Source organism: Heptranchias perlo, chromosome 22, assembly GCF_035084215.1.
Source record: "Heptranchias perlo isolate sHepPer1 chromosome 22, sHepPer1.hap1, whole genome shotgun sequence".
Taxonomy (NCBI): Eukaryota; Metazoa; Chordata; class Chondrichthyes; order Hexanchiformes; family Hexanchidae; genus Heptranchias; species Heptranchias perlo.
In genome coordinates, this window is record NC_090346.1 from 16,613,291 (window position 1) to 16,636,158 (window position 22,868).

General features: G+C 44.0%; 1 protein-coding gene across 1 annotated transcript in view; it reads left to right on the top strand.

Annotated features, from left to right (window-relative positions):
- usp31 (ubiquitin specific peptidase 31) overlaps nt 1–22,868 on the top strand; it is an 81,463-nt gene that overhangs the window by 22,772 nt on the left and 35,823 nt on the right. Inside the window, exons 2-4 of the mRNA XM_068003043.1 lie at nt 13,238–13,372; nt 17,095–17,183; nt 18,669–18,761. Of these exons, the coding sequence (XP_067859144.1) occupies nt 13,238–13,372; nt 17,095–17,183; nt 18,669–18,761 (317 nt within the window). The remainder of the gene's footprint in view (nt 1–13,237; nt 13,373–17,094; nt 17,184–18,668; nt 18,762–22,868) is intronic.

Below are 22,868 nucleotides of genomic sequence, written 5' to 3' on the forward strand. Positions count from 1 at the left end.
GCTTTCAACAAGTAGTGGTGTCTTAAAGTGCTTCCCAGAGTGAATTAAATTTTAAAATGCAGTAATTAATCATGGGCAGATGCAGCAGTAATTCTGTGCCAATGATGTCCCATAGATGCTGAAAAGGAGTGAAACGTGCTGGACAGTCAAAAGTTGAGTAAAAGCACTCCAAAATGGAGGTGAACAAAATGAAATGTGAATGGGAGAAACTAGCAGGCAAATGAGAGAAACAGCTAAGGTGTGGTGTTGCTGAAGGAAATGTTTAGACTAGAAGGGGGCCATGAGAAAGATGAGTTGCTGTGATTGTCTCCTCTCCTGTAGGAGCTGACTGATGCCGTAATATTATCACTAAGCTTCTTTACTGATGCCAATACGCTGTAGGAAAGCCACAATAAAGCCAATGTGCTTTGGTAACCCGCGCCAGTTTGATGGTCTGTGTACATGGACCCCCCACCCCCATGGGACTGCTGTCCTGGGTAGGAATTGTTCATTTGAAGCACCTTGCAGATATCGCCATAGTTTAGTGATTCACGTGTAGCATAATAAACTAAGGGTGTCTGTTTTGAAATGTTTGTGGTAATTTTCCGTGATCCTTATAATGCATGGCTTCATCCTCCTCCTGGGCAGTTGGTAAGAAAGATGTCTACTATCTTGTTCACATCAATCGATACTTAACTTGTTTCAGTTTGTACTATTTGACATTTTTCTTCAGTATATTTACCATCATCTGACCTCTAATGAATGGCTGTTTCTCTAAGCTATGTTTGCTGTATGTTCTCCACTCATTTTCAGCCCTGTGACTATCAGATTGCAGCTATTCTCATCCAGCTGGAAGGTCATCATAGCCCGTCCATTGAGAAAAATCCTACATTTGTCCTCTTCCCTTCCCCTGGCACCAATCATAGCATCCAACTGGCTCTTAAACGATACTAGGGGTTTTACCTTCGCCATCTTATCTGGAAATCTATTCCACTTTCTGACATCAGTCCTAAATTTGTCTTTAACTAGTTTGAACTTCTGTTCTCTTGTCGTACTGTCATGTTTTGAAATAGTGTTCTGGATCTGATGTTATCTAAACTCTTTGAGATCACCGGTCAGTCTCCTCCTTTCAAAGCTGAAAAGCCCACATTTCTCCAGTCTTTCTTCGTAACTCAGTCGTGTGGATGCTAGAGATTAGTCTCGTGGCTCTTCTTTACATAGTCCCCAGGGCTTTCTAATTTTCTATTCTACAGTTGCCTTGAGCAGTGGAAAATTATCAGTGCACCAGTCCCTGCAGCTGTTCAGAAAAGTAAATGGTCATCTCTTGCTGCAGAAAAATTCATTGTCATTCAGCTCACCCTGGAGTCTGAACTGTGCTTATCAGAAAAAAATGAAACAAAGTTCTTCTGCCCAGTTGTCTGTTTATAAATGCATTACATGGTATGTAACCCTGCAAACTGGTGCGTGCAAAAACCCCTCACCACCTCACCATCTCAAGAACAGACATGTAAAAAAAAACAGTATTGAATCGTCCTCCTCTGCCCATCACTGCTGAAACCCTCATCAATACCATTGCCACCTCCAGAGATCACTCCAATGCTCTCCTTGTTTGTTGCCTGAGTTCCGCAAATTACAACTTTTCCAAAACTCTGCCTCCCACGTTCTATTCTAAACTAAGTCCCATTCCCCTATCAAATCTGTCCCTGGCAACCTTTTGTTCCATGTCTCCCATTGGTTTCAAATTCTTGTCCTCATCTACAAGTTCCTCCATGGTTTCACTCCTCCTCACCTCTGTTACCTGCTTCAGTCTTGTGTCCCAGCATGCCCTTCTGACTCTGGCCCCTTTTGCATAGCTGACCCCTGTGCTCCATCTTTGAGAGCAGTGTCATCAGTTGTCTCGGTCCCCTGCTCTGGAATGTACCCTGTAAACCCCTCTGCCTTGCTATCCCTCCACTGTCCCTGCAAAAATCTCCTTAAAATTTTTCTCCTTGGTCACTACCCCATACCCTTCACTGCTCACCCTTCACCACTCGATGTCTGATATATACCTTTTGTGCTTTGGGATGTTTTGTTATGTTGAAGGGACTATGAAAGTGCAAGTTGATATAATACTGCAAAACTCATTGCAGGACGCTGTGGTTGTTTCGTTGATGTATGACCTCCTTTGATGAAAAATTCATGATTGTGATGTAGTTACAGGAAACTTCCCAACAGAATGAAAGTGGGTTACTGGGGAAAATATATCCAGACCAGCATGTTAGTTGGCTCAGGGTGTTTCCAATGTGTTAACGTGCTCTGTTTTAATGAAAGGAATTACCAAACGTTGTTCCCTCTGAATGCAAAGATAAAAGGTTCTCTTCTATTTTTAGATTTTTAAAGGGGCCAGGCGCAGGTAGGAAAAGCATTAAAGTAAGTGGAATTCTGGGTTTTATAGAAAGAAAGAAGAAAGCACTTGCATTTATAAAGTGCCTTCCATGACCTCAGGACGTCCCAAAGCCAATGAAGTACTTTTGAAGTGCAAGGAAGTGATTAGTTTTGCTACCGTTGGACTATTGCATGGAGTCCCAGGCAGCACATTATAAGAATATTTGAGTCATGAAACAGGTACAGCAAAGATTTAATGGAATTATACCAGGAATGAGAAGTTACAGTTGTGAATAAAGGCTTGAAAATATTGGCTTTTTTCACTGGAGTGGCAGAGGGTAAGAGTGAATCTAACGGAGGTTTTGATCATTTCTGTAAGGTTATGAGAGTGAGCAGTGAAAGATTTCAACTGATTGACAATAGGTTAACAAGGGGGCATAAACTCAGCATTATTACTAAAGGAATGAAGGAGAAAGTTGGAAATGATTTTTTTTTCCCACTCAGGGTTATTAGTACATGGAATGTTTCACAAGCAGCTATTGAGGCAGATTATAGCATCATTTAAAATACAATTGGTCAAGTATTTAAAAAGAGAGGATATGGGATAAGAGCAGGGGGATAGGATCAGAGTAAGCAGCTACTGCTGAGAAGCAATCACCAGCCCAGGTGGGATGGGCCAATCTCATTCCAGTTTGCTGCTAAAGGAGAAAGAAAATCTTGGGAGCATACTCTCTTTTTCAGAGTGTTAACATGCCGGCGTGTTTTTTTGTTGACAATTAGTGCCTTGCCAAAATATCTCATGGATAACTTCTTTTCCCGGGGTTGGGCAGGTGTGGGCCAGCTCCTCGGGCAGTTCGATTGCTGCGCTCCATTTGAGAGAATGGAGCCACTCTCGGGTGCAGGAGGTCTTTCCTTGTCCAGTGACTGGGAGCAGTACTGGAAGGGAAAATGAGGTATTGAATGTTGCTAAAGAAATGACTGTATGTGAAACATAGAAACATAGAAACATGGAAAATAGGAGCAGGAGTAGACCATTCAGCCCTTCGAGCCTGCTCCACCATTCAGTATGATCATGGCTGATTCTCTATCTCAATACCATATTCTTGCTCTCTCCCCAAACCCCTTGATGCCTTCTATGTCTAGAGATCTATCTAGCTCCTTCTTAAATACATTGTGACTTGGCCTCCACAGCCTTCTATGGTAGAGAATTCCACAGGTTCACCACCCTCTGAGTGAAGAAATTTCTCCTCATCTCAGTCCTAAATGACCTACCCCGTATCCTGAGACTGTGACCCCCTCATTCTGGACCCCCCAGCCAGGGGAAACATCCTCCCTGCATCCAGTCTGTCTAGCCCTGTCAGAATTTTATATGTTTCGATGAGATTCCCTCTCATTCTTCTAAACTCGAGTGAATACAGGCCTAGTCGACCCAATCTCTCCTCATACGACAGTCCTACCATCCCAGGAATTAGTCTGGTGAACCTTCACAGCACTCCCTCTATGGCAAGTATATCCTTTCTTAGGTAAGGAGACCAAAACTGCACACAGTACTCCAGGTATGGTCTCATCAAGGCCCTTTTATAACTGCAGGAAGACATCCTTGCTCCTGTACTCAAATCCTTTTGCAATGAAGGCCAACATACCATTTGCCTTACTAACTGCTAGCTGCACCTGCATGTTTGCTTTCAGTGACTGGTGTACAAGGACACCCAGGTCCCTCTGTACATCAACATTTCCCAATCTATCACCATTTAAATAATACTCTGACTTTCTGTTTTTCCTTCCGAAGTGGATAACTTCACATTTATCCACATTATACTGCATCTGCCGTGTATTTTCCCACTCATTCAACTTGTCTAAATCGCCTTGAAACCTCTTTGCATCCCCCTCACAACTCACGATCCCACCTAGTTTTGTGTCTTCAGCAAACTTGGAAATACTACATTTGGTTCCCTCATCCAAATCATTGATATATATTGTGAATAGCTGGGGCCCAAGCTCTGATCCCTGTGGTGCCCCACTAGTCACTGCCTGCCACCCTGAAAAAGACCCATTTATTCCTACTCTCTGTTTCCTGTCTGTTAACCAATTTTCAATCCATGCCAGTATATTACCACCAATTCCATGTGCTTTAATTTTGCACACTAACCTCTTATGTGGGACTTTATCAAGGCCTTCTGAAAATCCAAATTAACCACATCCACTGCTTCTCCCTTATCTATTCTACCAGTTATATCCTCAAAAAACTCCAGTAGGTTTGTCAAACATGATTTCCCTTTCATAAATCCGTGTTAGCTTTGTATAATCCAGTTGATATTTTCTAAGTGTCCTGTTATCACATCCTTTATAATAGACTCTAGCATTTTCCCAACTACTGATGTTAGGCTAACCGGTCTGTAGTTCCCTGTTTTCTCTCCCTCCTTTTTTAAATAGTGGGGGTTACATTTGCCACCCTCCAATCTGCAGGAACTGTTCCATAATCTATATAGAATGTTGGAAGATGACAACCAATACATCCACTATTTCCATGGCTACCTCTTTTAGTAGTCTGGGATGCAGATTATCAGGCCCTGGGGATTTATCGGCTTTCAGTCCCATTAATTCTCCATCACTTTTTTTTTACTAATACTAATTTCCTTTAATTCCTTCTCACTAGTCCCTTGGTTCCCTAGCATTTCTGGGAAGTTGTGTCCTTTTCTGTGAAGACAGAACCAAAATATTTGTTTAATTGCTCTGCCATTTCCTTGTTCCCCATTATAAATTCTCCCATTTCTGACCGTAAGGGACCTACGTGTGAGTTACATGATTGAATTTTGGGGTTAGGCTGACATTCAGCTGGTTTCGCCTTTTCTATTTCATGATTTCTGGACCCCCCCCTTTCTGCCTTGAATTATGACCTTGTAGTTTGCTTGCAGGTGTCTGTTCTGTTTCTGAAACTTGTAACTCTCCCTCTGTGCCCCCCCCCCCCCCCCCCCCGGCCAAAATCCCCTGGGATTTGTATTGTAGGTAATATGAATTTCTGGAGCCATTTGCTATAATAACTACATATGGTTTGTGACCACTGAATTCATGGAATGTTGTTTGTATAATGGATTTAAATATCTGCAGAGCCAGCACAATGGCTAACCAGGGTGGAGCATCTTAAATATCTTTGTGTGGAGTTACTTGATGACTCTGCCTTGTACATATTTTTTAAAAAATCCAGTCAATGGAGAACTAAATCCATTAATCTTTGGTTATTGAGCCAGCTGGTTTGGAGTATGGCACAGGATTGTAATTGCACATTCCATTCACTCAGCTCAATTGAATCCAGTTTACACTGGACTGCAGGACTAACCCAGAAAGTCGGTTTCAAGTCTTCATTTTATTAACCGGGTAATTGATTAAACCTGCGCGTATTGACTGGGAGAAGGAAAGAAAACTCTGCGCTGGGTTTCATTTTAGTTTATTGCTGCTCATACAAAGTGAGCACACCCCTAAAAGTTTGAACTTGAGTTTGTTTCCTGGCTTGTTTGCTGCTGATGGCAGCTCCGCTGCTGGTGGCCAGCCAGTATTGTAAACAAGGTGGTGTCACCGAGTCTAGAGGTGGTGCACACCAAGGGTTGGCTTCAATGGATGCCTGGAGGCAGAGCCACTCCTGAAAGCAGCAGGTCGGGCCAGCAGCTGGAGTTGGGAGCAGCCATGTTTTCTACCCACTGGGAAGCTCAGCTGCTCAATGCAGTCATACAGCCCAGTGAAGTAGCTTTGCACTTGGCCTGTATGATTTTAGGGATGCACCAGACCTTTGGGCAAGGTACATTTACAGGATGTGTTGTAAGAACATAAGAACATAAGAAATTGGAGCAGGAGTAGGCCAATCGGCCCCTCGAGCCTGCTCCGCCATTCAATAAGATCATGGCTGATCTGATCCAAACCACAAATCTAAAGAACACAAGAAGTCGGAGCAGGACCCGGCCACATAGCCCCTGGGCCCTCTCCGCCACCCACAGGGCATTGACCGATCCGAACTCAGCTTCATGTCCAATTTCCTGCCCGCTCCCCATAACCCCTAATTCCCTTTACTTCTAGGAAACTGTCTATTTCTGTTTTAAATTTATCTAATGATGTAGCTTCCACAGCTTCCTGGGGCAGCAAATTCCACAGGCCGACCACCCTCTGAGTGAAGAAGTTTCTCCTCATCTCAGTTTTGAAAGAGCAGCCCCTTATTCTAAGATTATGCCCCCTAGTTCTAGTTTCACCCATCTTTGGGAACATCCTTACTGCATCCACCCGATCAAGACCCTTCACAATCTTATATGTTTCAATAAGATCGCCTCTCATTCTTCTGAACTCCAATGAGTAGAGTCCCAATCTACTCAACCTCTCCTCATATGTCCGCCCCCTCATCCCCGGGATTAACCGAGTGAACCTTCTTTGTACTGCCTCGAGAGCAAGTATGTCTTTTCTTAAGTATGGAGACCAAAACTGTATGCAGTATTCCAGGTGCGGTCTCACCAATACCTTATATAACTGCAGCAATACCTCCTTGTTTTTATATTCTATCCCCCTAGCAATAAAAGCCAACATTCCATTGGCTTTCTTGATCACCTGCTGCACCTGCATACCAACTTTTTGATTTTCTTAATGGCGAGAGACTGGAAAGTACTGCAGTACAAAGGGATCTGGGGGTCCTAGTGCCTTGCCAAGGCTGCTTCAGCAGCACCTCCCTCCCCTGTGATCTCCACCATCTAGAAGGGATAGGGCAGCAGGCGCATGGGAACACAGTCACCTCCAAGTTCCCTTCCGAGTCACACACCACCTCGACATGGATATATTTCGGCCGTTCCGTCATTGTTGCTGGGTTAAAACCCTGGAACTCCCAATCTAACAGCACTGTGGGCAAACCTTCACCACATGGACTGCAGCGATCAAATACTTCACTTACTACACAGAAAGGTGGGACCTGTCTGTAAGCTGATATGAAAATGTGGTTTGTGAAAGATGCAAATTCTTTGCCTGTGAATTGGTCCCTTGGCCCTATGTCATGTCCAGACAGTTTGGAAGGATGGTAAAATGGGCGCCACACTTGAATTATGCCTATCCCCAAAAAACAATTGCCACTGCGTTCCTGATCCTTGCGGTGGTTTCCCCTTGTCTACTGTAGCTGCTGTGGGGAGACATCAACAATGCAGGTGGTTTAATCTTCCTTTCCACTACCTAATCTTTCAGTTGGAGTCCAGTTCCCGGAGGTGAAAGCCCTCTGTCCAGCTTATTGTAATACCCAGACCCCTTCAGAAATGAATCCTGATTTTTAAATACATGCTTCTTCTCTCTGGCTGTAAAGGATTTGGAAATGCCTCAATCTATCCTTGGGTGGGTATAAATCCATCAGAACTAGCTGTAAATTGTCACTTAACCTCAAGAGACAAACACTGGCACTGTGACCTCTTGCAGCCCTGCAAACCTCCGAAATCTTTGCGCTTCTCCAATTCTAGCCTCTTATGCATCCCCAATTTTAATCGCACCACCATTGGTGGCCGTGCCTTCAGCTGCCTAAGCACTAAGCTCTGGAATTCCCTCCATAAACCCCTCTTTCCTTAAGACGCTCCTTAAAACCTACCTCTTTGACCAAGCTTTTGGTTACCTGTCCTAATATCTCCATATGTGGCTCGGTGCCAAATTTTGTTCAATAATGCTCCATTGAAGCGCCTGGGAAATTTTTACTACGTTAAAGGCGTTATATAAATGCAAGTTGTTGTTGTGATTGGGTGATGCATTTGAGGTTGGGATTAAGCATGTTGATGGGGCATATAGAGCTTTTGAAAGATATAAAATTCTGACTGGGCTAGACAGACTGGATGCAGGGAGGTTGTTCCCCCTGGCTGAGAAGGTCCAGAACAAGGGATCACAGTCTCTGGATAAGGGGTAGGACATTTAGGACTGAGATGAGGAGAAATTTCTTCACTCAGAGGGTGGTGAACCTGTGGAATTCTCTACCACAGAAGGCTGTGGAGGTCAAGTCATTGAATATATTTAAGAAGGAGCTAGTATTGAGGTGGAGGATCAGCCTTGATCACATTGAATGGCGGAGCAGGCTCGAAGGGCTGAATGGCCTACTCCTGCTCCTATTTTCTATGTTGCCTGTGTGTAATCTACACTATTTGGCCAAGATGGACTTGTTGACGCTGGTTGTGGTGATGGGGTAGTCAGTGTTCTGGATCTGTGATATAGCTGATCTCTTCTACTAGCACGGTCGATGAGCACAGAAATGGGATACCAGCCTCTCATCTCCGGGACCTGGGTTTAAATGCAGCCCAAAGTGATGTCTGCTAAGGTTCCACATGAAATGGGTTTAGGGACAGTCATAAACTGCGTTCTAGTGGGCATAAGCCCACGGCCCGAAACTGTCCTTAATTTGGCACCCAGCCTCACTCAGAGCCACAGGGCAGTTGCTATCGGAAATTGAAAGGTGTTATACTAGTGTTATACTTGTCACAATTCAAAATGGCTACAATGCAAATATCACTATTGTTTGCTTATAGAACAGGTTGTAATTCAGAGTAATTCATTGTATGTGAAGTACTTTGGCGTTTGAGACGTGATTAGATGCTAAATAAATGCAAGCTGTTTTTTTTCACTGTTCTGTGGGTTAAGACACTGGACCTTGAGTATCTGGTGTCATTTGAATTTAACTGAGCAAATTGGGGGATGGTGAGGAGGAAGAGGTTCCAGATGTTGCACCCAAAGATCTACATGATAGATTAGCCAATGGATGTTTGTATTCAATGAGGAGGGTAGGTGGAGGTGTGCAGGTGGTTCAGTTTGTGTCTGTTGTTCCAACTTAACCCTTTGATAGACGGCACTACCTATTGGGTCAGATGTTGCACCAGTTTAAAAAAAAGATTTTAATTTCTGCACTTGAGTGTTTTAATATTTTTCACTACTGATTGAGTTTCTGTTTTTCTTTTCCTCCACTCAGGGCTCCCCTTTTTGGCATGACACGAGTTGAGAATCTGCAATGCAGGGAATCCCCACGAATATGTGCTGTATTTACTGATTCCTAGTCTTGTTACATTCCAATTGGTATTTGACCTGTGAACACTTCACTGTCAAATATGCAGGTTTTGATTGCTTTGAATCAAAATGATAAAACTCAGCACAAACAGGCACAGGCTAATGTCTGGGGTTCAGCTTGTTCCAAACCCAATATAGATCTTTGTGGCAGGAGGGGGTGAGCAGCTGTGCACCATTGGCCAGCAGTGGGATCTTGTATGCAGCTGGTTTCAGCAGATTGCCAGACAGCCCCGAACAGAAGCCCCTTTGGTAGATTGTGAACTCAGTCCAGTGAATCATCTATGTGTTTGGCAGCTCAACTTCAGGCCGTCAAGATAGCTGCAAATCTGTTCTCTGACTGCAGGCCAGCGTTGAAGACAGCCTGCATTACACTTCAATCTTACAGCTGTTCTTTCATTGGGGTGAGGAGAGGGGCCTGCTCTGTGAATATTCCCTGTGCTGCACTTGGAATGTGACAGTAAGCTGATAATTTGTACATATGAAAATCCGTAGCTTGTGGCAGCCTTTCAATATTAATTTCACTTTGTTAATCTGCAGACATGGTCTGATCCCTTAAGCCTGTCGGTAATTTTTGTTTATAGTTGTGTGATTATACGAAGCTTTGAGTCTCTTCAGACGCCATTAATGCACCTGGTTAACCTTTTATAGATCTCTATCATGGTGTTTCTATTGCAGAATTGCCTGAAGATTTGGTATGGCCCAGACTAGCCGTGCGTTTTGAAAGTTGTAGTTTGCAACTTGAATTTTCTGGTGCCTGACCCTCCCAGAAGGCTAAGGAAGTTTCGTGGCCAGTTTGTGTTCTGGGGACCCTGAAGATTCTGTGACTGTATTGGAGGGTAACCCATGGTGTCCTGGGCCAACATTCTTCCCACAACCAATGCCACCATAAACAGATTAACTGGTCATTCATTTCATTGCCTTTGCTTGCATAAAACGAGTCCCTATATAAATGCAAGTCTGTCAGCGGTCGGGAAAATTGCAACACTAATGGGCCGAGCCTTTTGGTTGTCAGAACAGTGAGTGCTTGCGCTGTGCCCATGTGCTGATGGAAAAACACATTCGGTGGGTATCAGGGTCTGTGGAGGTACCACACTTATCTCTCAGCGCAGGTGGAGACATCAGGGTTGTTGTCAGCAGCAGTACTTGTAAAGTACACGCAATAGAGAGGTGCTGCCTTTCCCGACTCTCAATTCATAGATTTTAATCTCCTTTGTACTGTCTCCAGGACTGGGGAGGAAGGATGTGAAAGTGACTAATGCATTTAACATTGGCCACTGATCAGGCCATGTAATCAGGGTTTGAGTTTAGTGTTGGTAAAATGGGTGGAGAATGACTCAGACTGCTTTGGACCAACTGGCTCATTCTGTCTTCCAGAATTGATTTTGGCAGTTTTTCAGCAGCATTGTTTGTACTTGCGAGCTCGGTGATTTTCAGAATTTTTTTTTAATGCTTTTGATTTTCCAGGGAAATTTGAATAGCTTGGTATATTTTTGCATGATTGAAGTGAGTCCCGAGTGGTGTATTTTTTTCCTGCTGCAAGCACACTGTCCCTGCCACCAAACCAGGAATTGGTCCAGTGCTGTCTTGAATGCTTCAGCTGAATCAGTGTTTCACTCGGTGGTAATCTGACCCATTGTTGAAAACTGGGTGTGTGGGAGTTTAGTATGAGTGTACTTTTACTTTATGTTGGGGTGGATGGTGGGGGCAGTGACTTTGCACAGAGGTTGTACAGCTTTAATATAATCTTGAGTCAGTATGGCAGTTTAATCGGTCACTGTACATAAAATTAAAAAGACTTTGCTCCTGTCAGCAATTGTTCTGAATTGCTGGTTGAGAACTGATGTGTAGAAGGCTACTGATCCTTATTTCAAAGCATTGTAATATGCCTCAATAGCATTTTTGATTTTTTTTTTCCCTGTGGGTTTTCTGGATTGCTGGTTTTGTATTTTTCCTCCTTTTGTTCTGATATCTCTCCTTTGTTTTCTTTCTTGGTATTTTCCCTCGCACTTAACTTTACATGTTTTAAATCATGGTTTAAAAATACAATTATCTCTCGAGCAGTTTCAGCTTCCCAAGAAATTCCACCTTTACTGTTTCAGGGCTAAGGATAGACTGGAGTTTTTGACCCTTTGTTCTTTAGGGATGTCTCAGATGTAAAATATCTTGCTTATGGAATGCTCTCTCAATCGGTGTTAACCTCTCAGTGCATGGAATGAAAAAAGCCATTTCGTCTGTCGATCCTGTTTCTTCCACTTACCACGTATAATTGACTCGCCTACCCTAACCCATATAGTCTCCTGCGGAAAGATTCTGCAAATTCTCTCCCTGCGCGCACAATGAAGTCAAACTCTAGCACGCCTATCTAATCTTACATCCTGCATTACATGCCCTTGACCAGCTGTCTTCCTTGTCAACATTTCCCATATACCAGGAGCTCAGGAAGTATCTAGTTTCATGTAACATTTGATCATATCTATCTGTATTTGTCCTATAACCCTCGGTCTGGTTGCTAACCAGACCTTTATCCAGCTGTGTTTTTTTTTCCAAAAAGATGTTAATTGACACCCCGTGAATTGGAGTGCTAATATTAGGTGTTTAAAATGATGAAAGGATGGGGCAGGGTAGATAGAAGCAGATTGTTTCCAGTAATTGAGGGGTCAAGAATGAAGGATCATAGATACAAGAATAAATATAAGCGATTTAGAACAGAGAGCAGGAGAAACTTCTTCAGAGTTGTGAGGCTGTGGAATTCACTTCCAGGATTGGTGGTTGAGGCAGAAACTATGTCAACATTCCAGGTTAGATTGGATAGGGAGATGAAAGAAAAGGGGATGAAGGGATATGGGAACAGGGTGAGTAAATGTGATTAGGAATATTTGCTCGTGTGGAGGGTAAATGCTGACGCGGACTAGTTGGGCCGAATGGCCTGTTTCCATGTTGTGATTTCTATGTAGTTCTGTGTATGCTTTAGATTACTATTACTTGCTAATCAGGGCTGTTGGAATGCGTTGGACCAGGGGAGACTGTGGGCTAGCACATATGCATGTAATCTCCACGTTCTGTATCTCTGTTCAGGTCAATTTTGTCCGATAGCTGCTGCTTTACAACGGTCTTAGGCACTCTCTTGTCACCTAATATGTTTTAAAAATAAAATCATGGAAGTTTGTCATCTTTTGTCCAGTGTTGGAGCTCTGGCAAGTGAGAAAAGTATTTATATAGTGCATTAATAATGTGACTCAGGGCGTTCTAAAGTGCTTCACATCCAATACATTAGTTTTAGTAGTTGAAATTTTATTATTTGTTCTTGGGATGTGGGTGTCGCTGGTAATGGCCGCCCCCAGTTGCCCTGAAATTCAGTCAGTTTTTGGTGCACAACATGATCCCACAAACAGCAAAAGCGATGAATGACCAGTTGGCCTGTTTTTGGTGGTGTTGGTTGTGGGAGTAATGTTGGTTAGGACAGCGGGAGAGTTCCCTACTGTCCTTTAAATAGTGACATGTTTATTAGTGTCGTTATATTCCCCATGTGGTCATGTATTTAATAACACATCCTGCTCTATCGGTGTATGCACTTAAACCGTTGTCTGCTCTGTGAAGAGGAGTGGTGTGGACTGGCCAAAATTCGTCCCTCTGATCACCAAAATAGCTGAACTGGTTGTTGCAATTTGTGGGGCCTTGCTGCGCACTCACTGCCTATAAAACCTTGACCACACTTCAAAAGTAATTCATTGGCTGTAAAGTGCTTGGGAAGCCCCACAGAATGTGAATGGCGCTATATAAATGCAAGCTCTTTAACTTGGATACTGGGGAATAAACTTGTATCTTTTAAAATTTTTTTCAGAATGTTGTAGCCAAGAATGCTTTCCAGTATCGTGGCAACTCTCAGCACGATGCCCAGGAGTTTCTGCTGTGGCTTCTCGACAGGGTCCACGAAGACTTGAACATTGTTTTAACAAACGGGAGGCCTCCTGCCAGGGTATGATTGCTTTTTATTTATAGAAAAATGGAACAGAAATATTAGACAAGTTTGATATTGAAGCCATTCATTTTGAGTGTTTTTCAGTTTTAAAAAATATTTTCGGTTCCACTTTTTCTTGTCACCGTGCAAAGTCTTTGCCAAGTTGACAGGTAACTTACTGTTGGATCTCTGTTGATGACATTCTGAGGTTGAGCAAGAGCAGCCTGGGCCGATTCTATTTCTGTGGAGAATTGACCAACGTGCACTCAATGCTGTCCCATAGCGGTGACCCAAGGTGGGTAATGCACTGGGTTAAGGGTCACTGCTAACTCAGCAAGTTGAGGGACTCGTGCATCAACCCGTAACCTCTAGCATTCAGTGCCACAAAGTGCTGGTGCTTCTAGTGCTGCACTATCGCACTGCCTTGGTGATTCTGTTTTTAAATTGGCAGTGTTCTGTACACTATATAAAGTCCAGGGGGAAATTTCCTGATTGGACTCTGTGTGTGGTCTCTTTTTAAAAAAAAACACAGAAAATACCAGTTTTAAAGTTTTTGTGGGTGTGCAGTAACCTGAAATTCTTCCAAATTTGGGGCTGAAAACGCACTGCCCTTCTGATGTACTCCTGCAGTAAGTCTGGCGAATGGCCATGATTGAAGCCGGCTCTCCGCAGTTTCAGTGGGGCCTTGTTAGGGTTGGGGTGTCATTTGGGGGCATGGCCAGGGGAAGGGATTCTCTGGCTGGGGCTTTCCTCGACCCCGGCCTGGAGGAAGACTGGCAAGCTGGTAGGCCAAGTGAGTGCAGGTGTACCATTTCAGAACTTAGGGAGGCAGGTGCCTGAGATGTGCCCCAGTGGTGTGGGTACCTGGCGGTGGTATTTGAATCTGACCTCTCCCTGACCCTGGATACTTTGAGATTGGCGCCAGAGATCACGGGTGGGCCGACCCCCCACGTTTACTGCCCGTGGAGTTTAAGGGTTCTCTTGTCCCGCACAGCACACTGAGGATCTCGAGATCCTCAAACGTCGTACTGCAGCATTCACAACCGCACTGACCCCTAAAATGCCTAAATGCAATATGTCCTCTCAAGTAATGTCTATCTCTTGAATGCAAGAAATGTGTGGGGTTAGTACTTATGCAGTTTTTCCTCTAATTCCTCGATGCTCCCTACCTGAATGGGTGTCCAAGGGATTTCTTTTAGGCCAAAATTGCAATCTCCAACAGCTAGAAAGTGGGATAAGTGTTTGAGTAATGCACTATCTACCTCCTTTCCTCCCCCTTCAGCCATTTGATTTGGGGTTAGTGTGTCTCTCCTCCATCTCTGGCAGCACAGTTGAGAACAAGAACTCATAGGTTGCAACCTCCTTTGCTCGCAGTCACTTTGAGATGTTGCCATGTGCCAGAAAAGCTCATTTATGAGGATGCACAATGCTGTGACTTGAACAGCATCAATTTTCATATCAGATATAAGAGAGGCAGAAGCATTCCTGTTTGAAAGGAATTTTGGACGGTGTTTCTGATTTTGAAGATAATACTGGATATTTTTCATGCCCTGAGCCAAAGACCATTACTGTAAGTCAGCCCTCCCTCTCCGGGAGCGGGGATTTATATGCACAATATCTGGTAATGTAGCAGCCTAGGGCATGAACCACTATCATTAGCTCACTGAATTGACGCTCTGGCTCTGCTAGTCTTTGGCTAGCAGTCAGATAATTACACGTACCAGACCGCGTGGCATAGACTATCAACTACTCTTCAGCAGTGTAGAGTGCTTTCTATCCATTTTGCAATTCTGCTATTTTTTTCAGAATCAATGGTTTTTCTACAATTATCTCTGAATTGTTCCATGTCCTCCTTTAGTACACCTATATTCTTATTTCTGCCATCATTTGTAAAATATTTATTTATTATCTGTGTCATGTCTTCATCCACCGCAACTAGACTCCCTCTTCATCCCTGAATACCTTCTCCAACTTTTACTTTTTTTTATTCGTTCATGGGATGTGGGCGTCGCTGGCGAGGCCGGCATTTATTGCCCATCCCTAATTGCCCTTGAGAAAGTGGTGGTGAGCCGCCGCCTTGAACCGCTGCAGTCCGTGTGGTGAAGGTTCTCCCACAGTGCTGTTAGGAAGGGAGTTCCAGGATTTTGACCCAGCGACGATGAAGGAACGGCGATATATTTCCAAGTCGGGATGGTGTGTGACTTGGAGGGGAACGTGCAGGTGGTGTTTTTCCCATGTGCCTGCTGCTCTTGTCCTTCTAGGTGGTAGAGGTCGCGGGTTTGGGAGGTGCTGTCGAAGAAGCCTTGGCGAGTTGCTGCAGTGCATCCTGTGGATGGTACACACTGCAGCCACTGTGCGCCGGTGGTGAAGGGAGTGAATGTTTAGGGTGGTGGATGGGGTGCCAATCAAGTGGGCTGCTTTATCTTGGATGGTGTCGAGCTTCTTGAGTGTTGTTGGAGCTGCACTCATCCAAGCAAGTGGAGAATATTCCATCACACTCCTGACTTGTGTCTTGCAGATGGTGGAAAGGCTTTGGGGAGTCGGGAGGTGAGTCACTCGCCGCAGAATACCCAGCCTCTGACCTGCTCTCGTAGCCACAGTATTTATATGGCTGGTCCTGTTAAGTTTCTGGTCAATGGTGACCCCCAGGATGTTGATGGTGGGGGATTCGGCGATGGTAATGCCGTTGAATGTCAAGGGGAGGTGGTTAGACTCTCTCTTGTTGGAGATGGTCATTGCCTGGCACTTATCTGACGCAAATGTTACTTGCCACTTATGAGCCCAAGCCTGGATGTTGTCAAGGTCTTGCTGCATGCGGGCTCGGACTGCTTCATTATTTGAGTGGTTGCGAATGCAACTGAACACTGTGCAATCATCAGCGAACATCCCCATTTCTGACCTTATGATGGAGGGACGGTGATTGATGAAGCAGCTGAAGATGGTTGGGCATAGGACATTGCCCTGAGGAACTCCTGCAGCAACATTCTGGGGCTGAGATGATTGGCCTCCAACAACCACTACCATCTTCCTTTGTGCTAGGTATGACTCCAGCCACTGGAGAGTTTTCCCCGATTCCCGTTGACTTCAATTTTACTAAGGCTCCTTGGTGCCACATTCGGTCAAATGCTGCCTTGATGTCAAGGGCAGTCATTCTCACCTCACCTCTGGAATTCAGCTCTTTTGTCCATGTTTGGACCAAGGCTGTAATGAGGTCTGGAGCCGAGTGGTCCTGACGGACCCCAAACTGAGCATCGGTGAGCAGGTTATTGGTGAGTAAGTGCCGCCTGAAAGAACTGTCGACGACACCGTCCATCACTTTGCTGATGATTGAGAGTAGACTGATGGGGCGGTAAATGGCCGGATTGGATTTGTCCTGCTTTTTGTGGACAGGACATACCTGGGCAATTTTCCACATTGTCGAGTAGATGCCAGTGTTGTAGCTGTACTAGAACAGCTTGGCTAGAGGCGCAGTTAGTTCTGGAGCACATAAAAGCCTATTTCGTTTTATATTATTCGTAAGGCCTTATTGCAGCTTTAGCTGCATGAACTATTGAGCCATTTTTCCCCATAACACAATTCTAATCCAATCCAGAGATACTAAATCTGCAGTAAAAGGAATTTAAATTGACCTGCCACATTTCATCAAATAGATACGATTTCCCTATCGGTTACAGATGCATTGATTATGCATATGATGTATGGAGCACTTTGTATGATAAGTTTCTTCTTCTTTTATTTAGCCTCCAATAAATGAAGACGGGCTGTGTGAAGGACCATCTCTCCCGGTGAGAAGCAGCTTTGTGCAGGAGCTCTTTCAGGCACAGTATAGGTGAGAGTGTCTTTGAGTCTGAAGTAGAACGAGAGACAGTGGGGGGGGAAGGGTTGGTTTTTAAGAAAAAAAAGTTTGTAACATCTTTTCAGATGATGTGTTTTAGCCTTTTGGTTGTCCGTGTCCCCTCATCAGGTGCAACTTCCCTGGTAGGGAGACAACCTGCTGTCACAACATGGGTTGTTGCACTCTGTATATTTGGTTGTTTGGGGAGGCTCGAGTGTTCCCTGGGACACACTCTCTTCAGTTTATCTACTGGGTGGGTGAGATATCAAGGCCTAAATTTTAACACACAGATGACGGGGTGGGGGTGGAATTCCTGATGGGAAACCTGGAAGTACAGGTTTCCCGGACGTCCTTATGATTTTGACGTAAGGATGTCTTTTATTTTTTTTGTTAGTTTCCCGCTCGACAGGCCAGGCCTGATTGACAGGCTGACTGTCAGTCGGACGGGAGAAGAGGAAGGAAGAGGATGCAAGAAGGTAAGTCTTAGATGGGGGAGGGGGCGCGGTCGGGAGTCGTCGAGGGGCATCGGAATGGGGGGGGGAGGGGTCGGGAGTCATTGTTGGGGGGGTGCTGCAGGTAGGTTTGTTGGGCCTGGGGGAAGCACTCCTCCTCCGGGCCCACAAGGAGTGCAATAAAGGCACTTTACCTGCTGTTTCGGGCCTTCTCGCCTCCTCTCACATGGCGTGATGCAGAAAGCCCAGGAATCACGGCCCCCCGGGGTTAAAAATAAAAACGCTGTAATAATGGAGGCCCGCAGCCTCCTTGAGAGCTTTCACTGAATGACCTGCCTCCTGAGAGCGGGTTGGTTGCCTGCCCCTTGTCCCACCTCTGTTAAAACCGGAAGTGTTCTTCTGGGTTAAAGTTTAGGCCCAAGTGTCTCACACTATCCTGAAAAATCTTGGACTAGCTCTGTGACAATTGATGTAAACCCCTGCTCTAATACTGCCCCATGTGTACTGATGTACTATGTACATAGTGTCAGGCTTGGCTCAGTGGGTAGCACTCTCACCTCTGAGTCAGAAGGTGGTGGCTTCAAGCCCCACTCCAGAGACTTAAGTACATAATCCAGGCTGACACTTCAGTGCTGAACTGAGAGAGTGCTGCACTGTTGTAGGTGCTGCCTTTTGGATGAGACGTTAAACCGAGATTCCATCTGCCCTCAGGTAAAAGATCCCATGGCATTATTCGAAGAGGAGCAGGGGAGTTCTCCCGGTGTCCTGGCTAATATTTATCCCTCAACCGACACCCTTTTAAAAAAAAAATCGATGATCTGGTAATTTATTTCATCGCAGGTAAAGCCCCCAAAGACCCTGATTCTTAATGGGCTCCTGTTACATATCTCTGCTTGCTGCAGGATGGGACCCTGTATTCGGTATTGTATCCTCAAACTATTTGGAAAGAGCTCAGTGTTTCTGTCTGGTCGCAGCTATCCTTGTTAGGTTGGCTATAAAATGGCTTTGTTTCTCACTTTTTTTTTAGGTCTTCATTGACATGTCCTCATTGCCAAAAACAGAGCAACACCTTTGACCCATTCCTCTGCATCTCCCTGCCCATCCCTCCACTTCAGACCCGGTAAGAGTTTGAGTTACAACTAATGTCAGAATTCATGGCCATTATTAATCCCCCAGCTCTGCTACAGTCAGGTGATGATTCTAAAGGCCGCAAATACTGGAAGTGCACAGTATCAGAGGGAGAAATAAAGGATTGGGCATGACACTACACCACGAAGTATTTAATTTTGTGACACTTCCTATCAGTAGCTACTTCAGAATCATACAGCACAGAAGGAAGCCATTCGGCCCACTGTGCCTCTGCCTGCTCTTGGAATGAGCTATCCAATTAGTCCTACTCCCCTGCTCTTTCCCCATAGCCCTGCAATTTTTTAGTTTTCAAGTATTTATCCAGTTCTCTCTCGAAAGTTACTATTGAATCTGCTTCGACGCCCTTTCAGGCAGTGCATTCTAAATCATAACTTGCTGCATAAAAACATTTCTCCTCATCTCACCTCTGGTTCTTTTGCCAATTATCCTAAATCTGTCTCCTCTGGTTACTGACCCTCCTGCCAGTGGAAACAGATTCTCCCTATCTACTCTATCAAATCGCTTTATAATTTTGAACACCTCTATTAAATCTCCCCATAACTTTCTCTGCTCTAAGGAGAACAAGGAGATTCAAAGGATTAAAAATCCATTGCTCTCCGTTTCGGGACCTGCTGCCTTCCTCTTCAAGGTTAGGGCCGGGAGCAGAAATTCTATAGTAATCCAGTGGAGTAAATGAATAGATAGAATTTCAGGCCGGAAGAATGTGAATCAGCTTAGAATTTTCCTGTAGGTGAAGGAAGCAATGTTGGGGGAAGGGAGGAGAAAGAAAATGCTGACTGCCTAGGGCAGTCAGATGCCATAACTGTGTATCGTGTTTCAAGTGCCTTGGACAGTACGGGCCTCTGGGACAACCACCGGGTGGAGTCATTTTAAAGAGTCTAATGGGTCGTATCATTTTCAGATGAATGTTGACAGACAGTGGTATCCTGGAGTATTTGTAAATGAGTGCTTAGAGTATTTAGAAACAGACAGCAGGGTGCTTGGCTAAAGTTGTACATAATGTCCTCAATTGGAGGAAAATGAAAATCACTTAATGTCGGAAAGGAAGCCCAGAGAAGGATGGTGTAAAACCTAGGACTGTGTGAATCGATGCAGTGCAACACAATTTCTTGTGGGACTTAGCACATGACCCATGAATTTGGGAGGCAGCCAGAAGGCAGGTCATCTGTTGTAGTGCTGTGCTGCTTGCACTTCCCGCTAGCATTTTAGTTCTCGTCGATTAAGTACATCAATTTAATGTTTAACCGCTTGCTTTATTTGTCTCATGCTTTAAGAAAATTAGTAGGAGTGCTGAGGCTGTTTATCTTTCTTATCTTCTTCCCCCTAAAATATAAACGCTGTGAAGAAAAGCATTGATGAGCATGTATCAGTATATGGAGGTAAAACAGTACTGTACAGACGGAACAGAATGCTAAATCAGGAATTAGGTTTCTAAAGATTCACGTTTTTCCACCGATAATTTGTTAATTACAGAATTCAGACTGCACACAGCTGAGGAGAAATATGTTGAATAAAGTTATGCTGTACATTTTTGGTTTGCACAGTTCAAGGTTGCTTTCCACTGTTCTGTGGGGGAGCGACACATACTCAAATTGAGTTGTTGATGTTTCCTCCTCTTCTCCTCCTCCCAGTACACATCACGTCACTACTGGCAGACTGGCTGATCCTTGACCTTTACCAATGTCACTGTAACCTATTGCTAGTAGCTGTGTGATTGGCTGGGTCAAAATGTTTTCCAGATTTATTTTCTCTCGTTCTATTAGCTGAAATCACAGTGAGAATCTGCATCCTACTACTCCAGATTCTTACATTTCTCTGGATCAAATCTGCTCTGGGTACGCACGGTCTCTGACCAGAACAGAATGAGAGATAGCTGAGAAACTGTCAGGTTTATTGAAGAATGAGTAATAAAAGAAATGGCTTCACCACTGGTGTTAGTTCCTCTTTGAATAGAGAGGACACTGAATAATAAATGAAAAGGAATTGGCTTCTGCTATAGTGCAGTCCCACCATATTATACTGGGGCACCTTTTTAATTGAGAAACCAAGGTAAAGGGGCAAGGCTTGTAGAGCAGGGCAAGGTTGAGAAGAATGAGGCAAATCAGAAAATAGGGATAAGGTGACACCAAGGATATTTAGATTGTAGAAAGGAGAGGAAAGTGAGAATTAACGTGTTCCACGGTTTAGAGGTCCTGGGAGAGAAGGCATTTGAGTAGTAGGTGGCTCGGTGCTTTTAGTGAGGATGCACGTTTGAACAATTGCATGTTAGGGTGCTGTATTTGTAGTTTAGAACATTAGTGGTAAAGTCAAAGGAGTGGCCATAGTAGTATTGATGAAATGGCGAGATACATGAGGGATAGGTGAGATAAATAGAGAGAAATAAGAGATGAGAGTGACATGGCGGGGGACGTAGGAGACGAGAGGGTTCGCCCATAAAACGATGAGCTTTTTCTTGTATCCTCTACCAGATATGGGAGCAATATTCAAATCTCAGTTGGACACTGCGTTATTCAGTGAAGAGCTGATTTGATGGGAAGAGAAATCTTTTGGAGGAAAGAGGAGACTGATGATTTTGATTCAATCGATAATCAATTGGCTGTTTCGTGAGGCGGTGGGTTGTGGGATTATGCCTCTGTGACCTTGGCTGCGATGGTGAGTTGGCAAGGTTGGGCTGAGGGGAGGGCAGAAAAGATGTGAAAATTGGAAGAAAAAGTGCAGGATCTGGCCAATTTTTTGCAGGTGGAACACCTTTACTGTGGAATGGATGGGAGGTGCAATTGAGTTTGAAGGGAAAGAAAATGCAAAAAAAAAGTTTAATTAGTGGTTTTACACCTCCACTATCAGAGTTTCAAACTATTGCATGGCGCAAAAACATGCTATCACTTTTTCAAACTTTTTCCACACAATGGGTAGTGAAAATCTGGAACTCATTTCCTCAAAAGGCTGTGGATCAATTGAAGCTTTCAAGAATGAGTTGGGTAAGGGTATCAAGGGTAGCAAAGGCGGGTAAATGGAGTTGAGGTACAGATCAGCCGTGATCTAAAAGAATGGCGGAACAGGCTCGAGGGGCTGAAGGGCCTACTCTTGTTCCAAAACAAAGTTTAATTTACATAACTAATTTTCTGGGATCTGTGCTATGCAGTGGATTAAATACTGGCCCTTCAACTCGGGGATCTGGATTCAAATCCTGTTCAAACTGATAAAAGTCTCTTCTGTCTGGCTGTAAAGGTCTTGTGTGAGATGAGTTTACATAGTCTCAGTCCAGTTCTTGGCATGTGTCCACAGCACAATACGGTCCATAATTTGGCACCAACTTGGAAATCCCACTTAGGCCATTGGAAAAATGCCACATTGGTGCGGTAGAGGGGCCAAGCTTCTGAGATTGGGTCTGAGGCTCATTATTGGGCAGTGTGGAGGGAGCTTTCCTCGGCATCTAATCATACTGTAGCTGACCTAGCCTTACTTTATACTGAGTGTGTGTGCCTGAAATGCAGTGTTCCATTCCTCAGAACTAATATCTTTCATCTTTCACCAAAAGCCCTAACTCCTTTCCCTATTGAATTTGTTTATTTCAAGGAGTCAAAGTGTCTGCTGAATGTGAAAGTTGGCCCCATGCATTAATTTTATAAAATGAGCTAAAGATGGAACTTGAGTGTGCAGAGTAAAGAAATGCTAATTCAGTTTTGATTTTAAAAAAAATCAATGTGTTTAAAGCCCAGGATTGTAACTGAGGCTCCAGCAGAAATATAATCAGCAGCGAGCTTTCCAAACAAATTAGTTCCCTGTGTACAATAAGTGCAGAATTAGAGCTTCTCATAAATGTATAAAATTACAAATTGAAGTTTAGTTTTAGTTTCAGGAATCAGCAAATCACTTTTACATTAAGACTTATGGCCAACAAATGCTTGCTCATCAAATCTTCCATCTCTTCATCAGTCTTTTGTGTCCAAGTTTCTGTGCAGTCTACTCTTAATTCAAAGTCATTTCATTCAAGTTCTGTTTCAACTTTTTTTCAGTGGTAAATTCTAACTTTCTGGTTATTTATCTTGCTTAATTCAATTATTGGATAATTCCAATT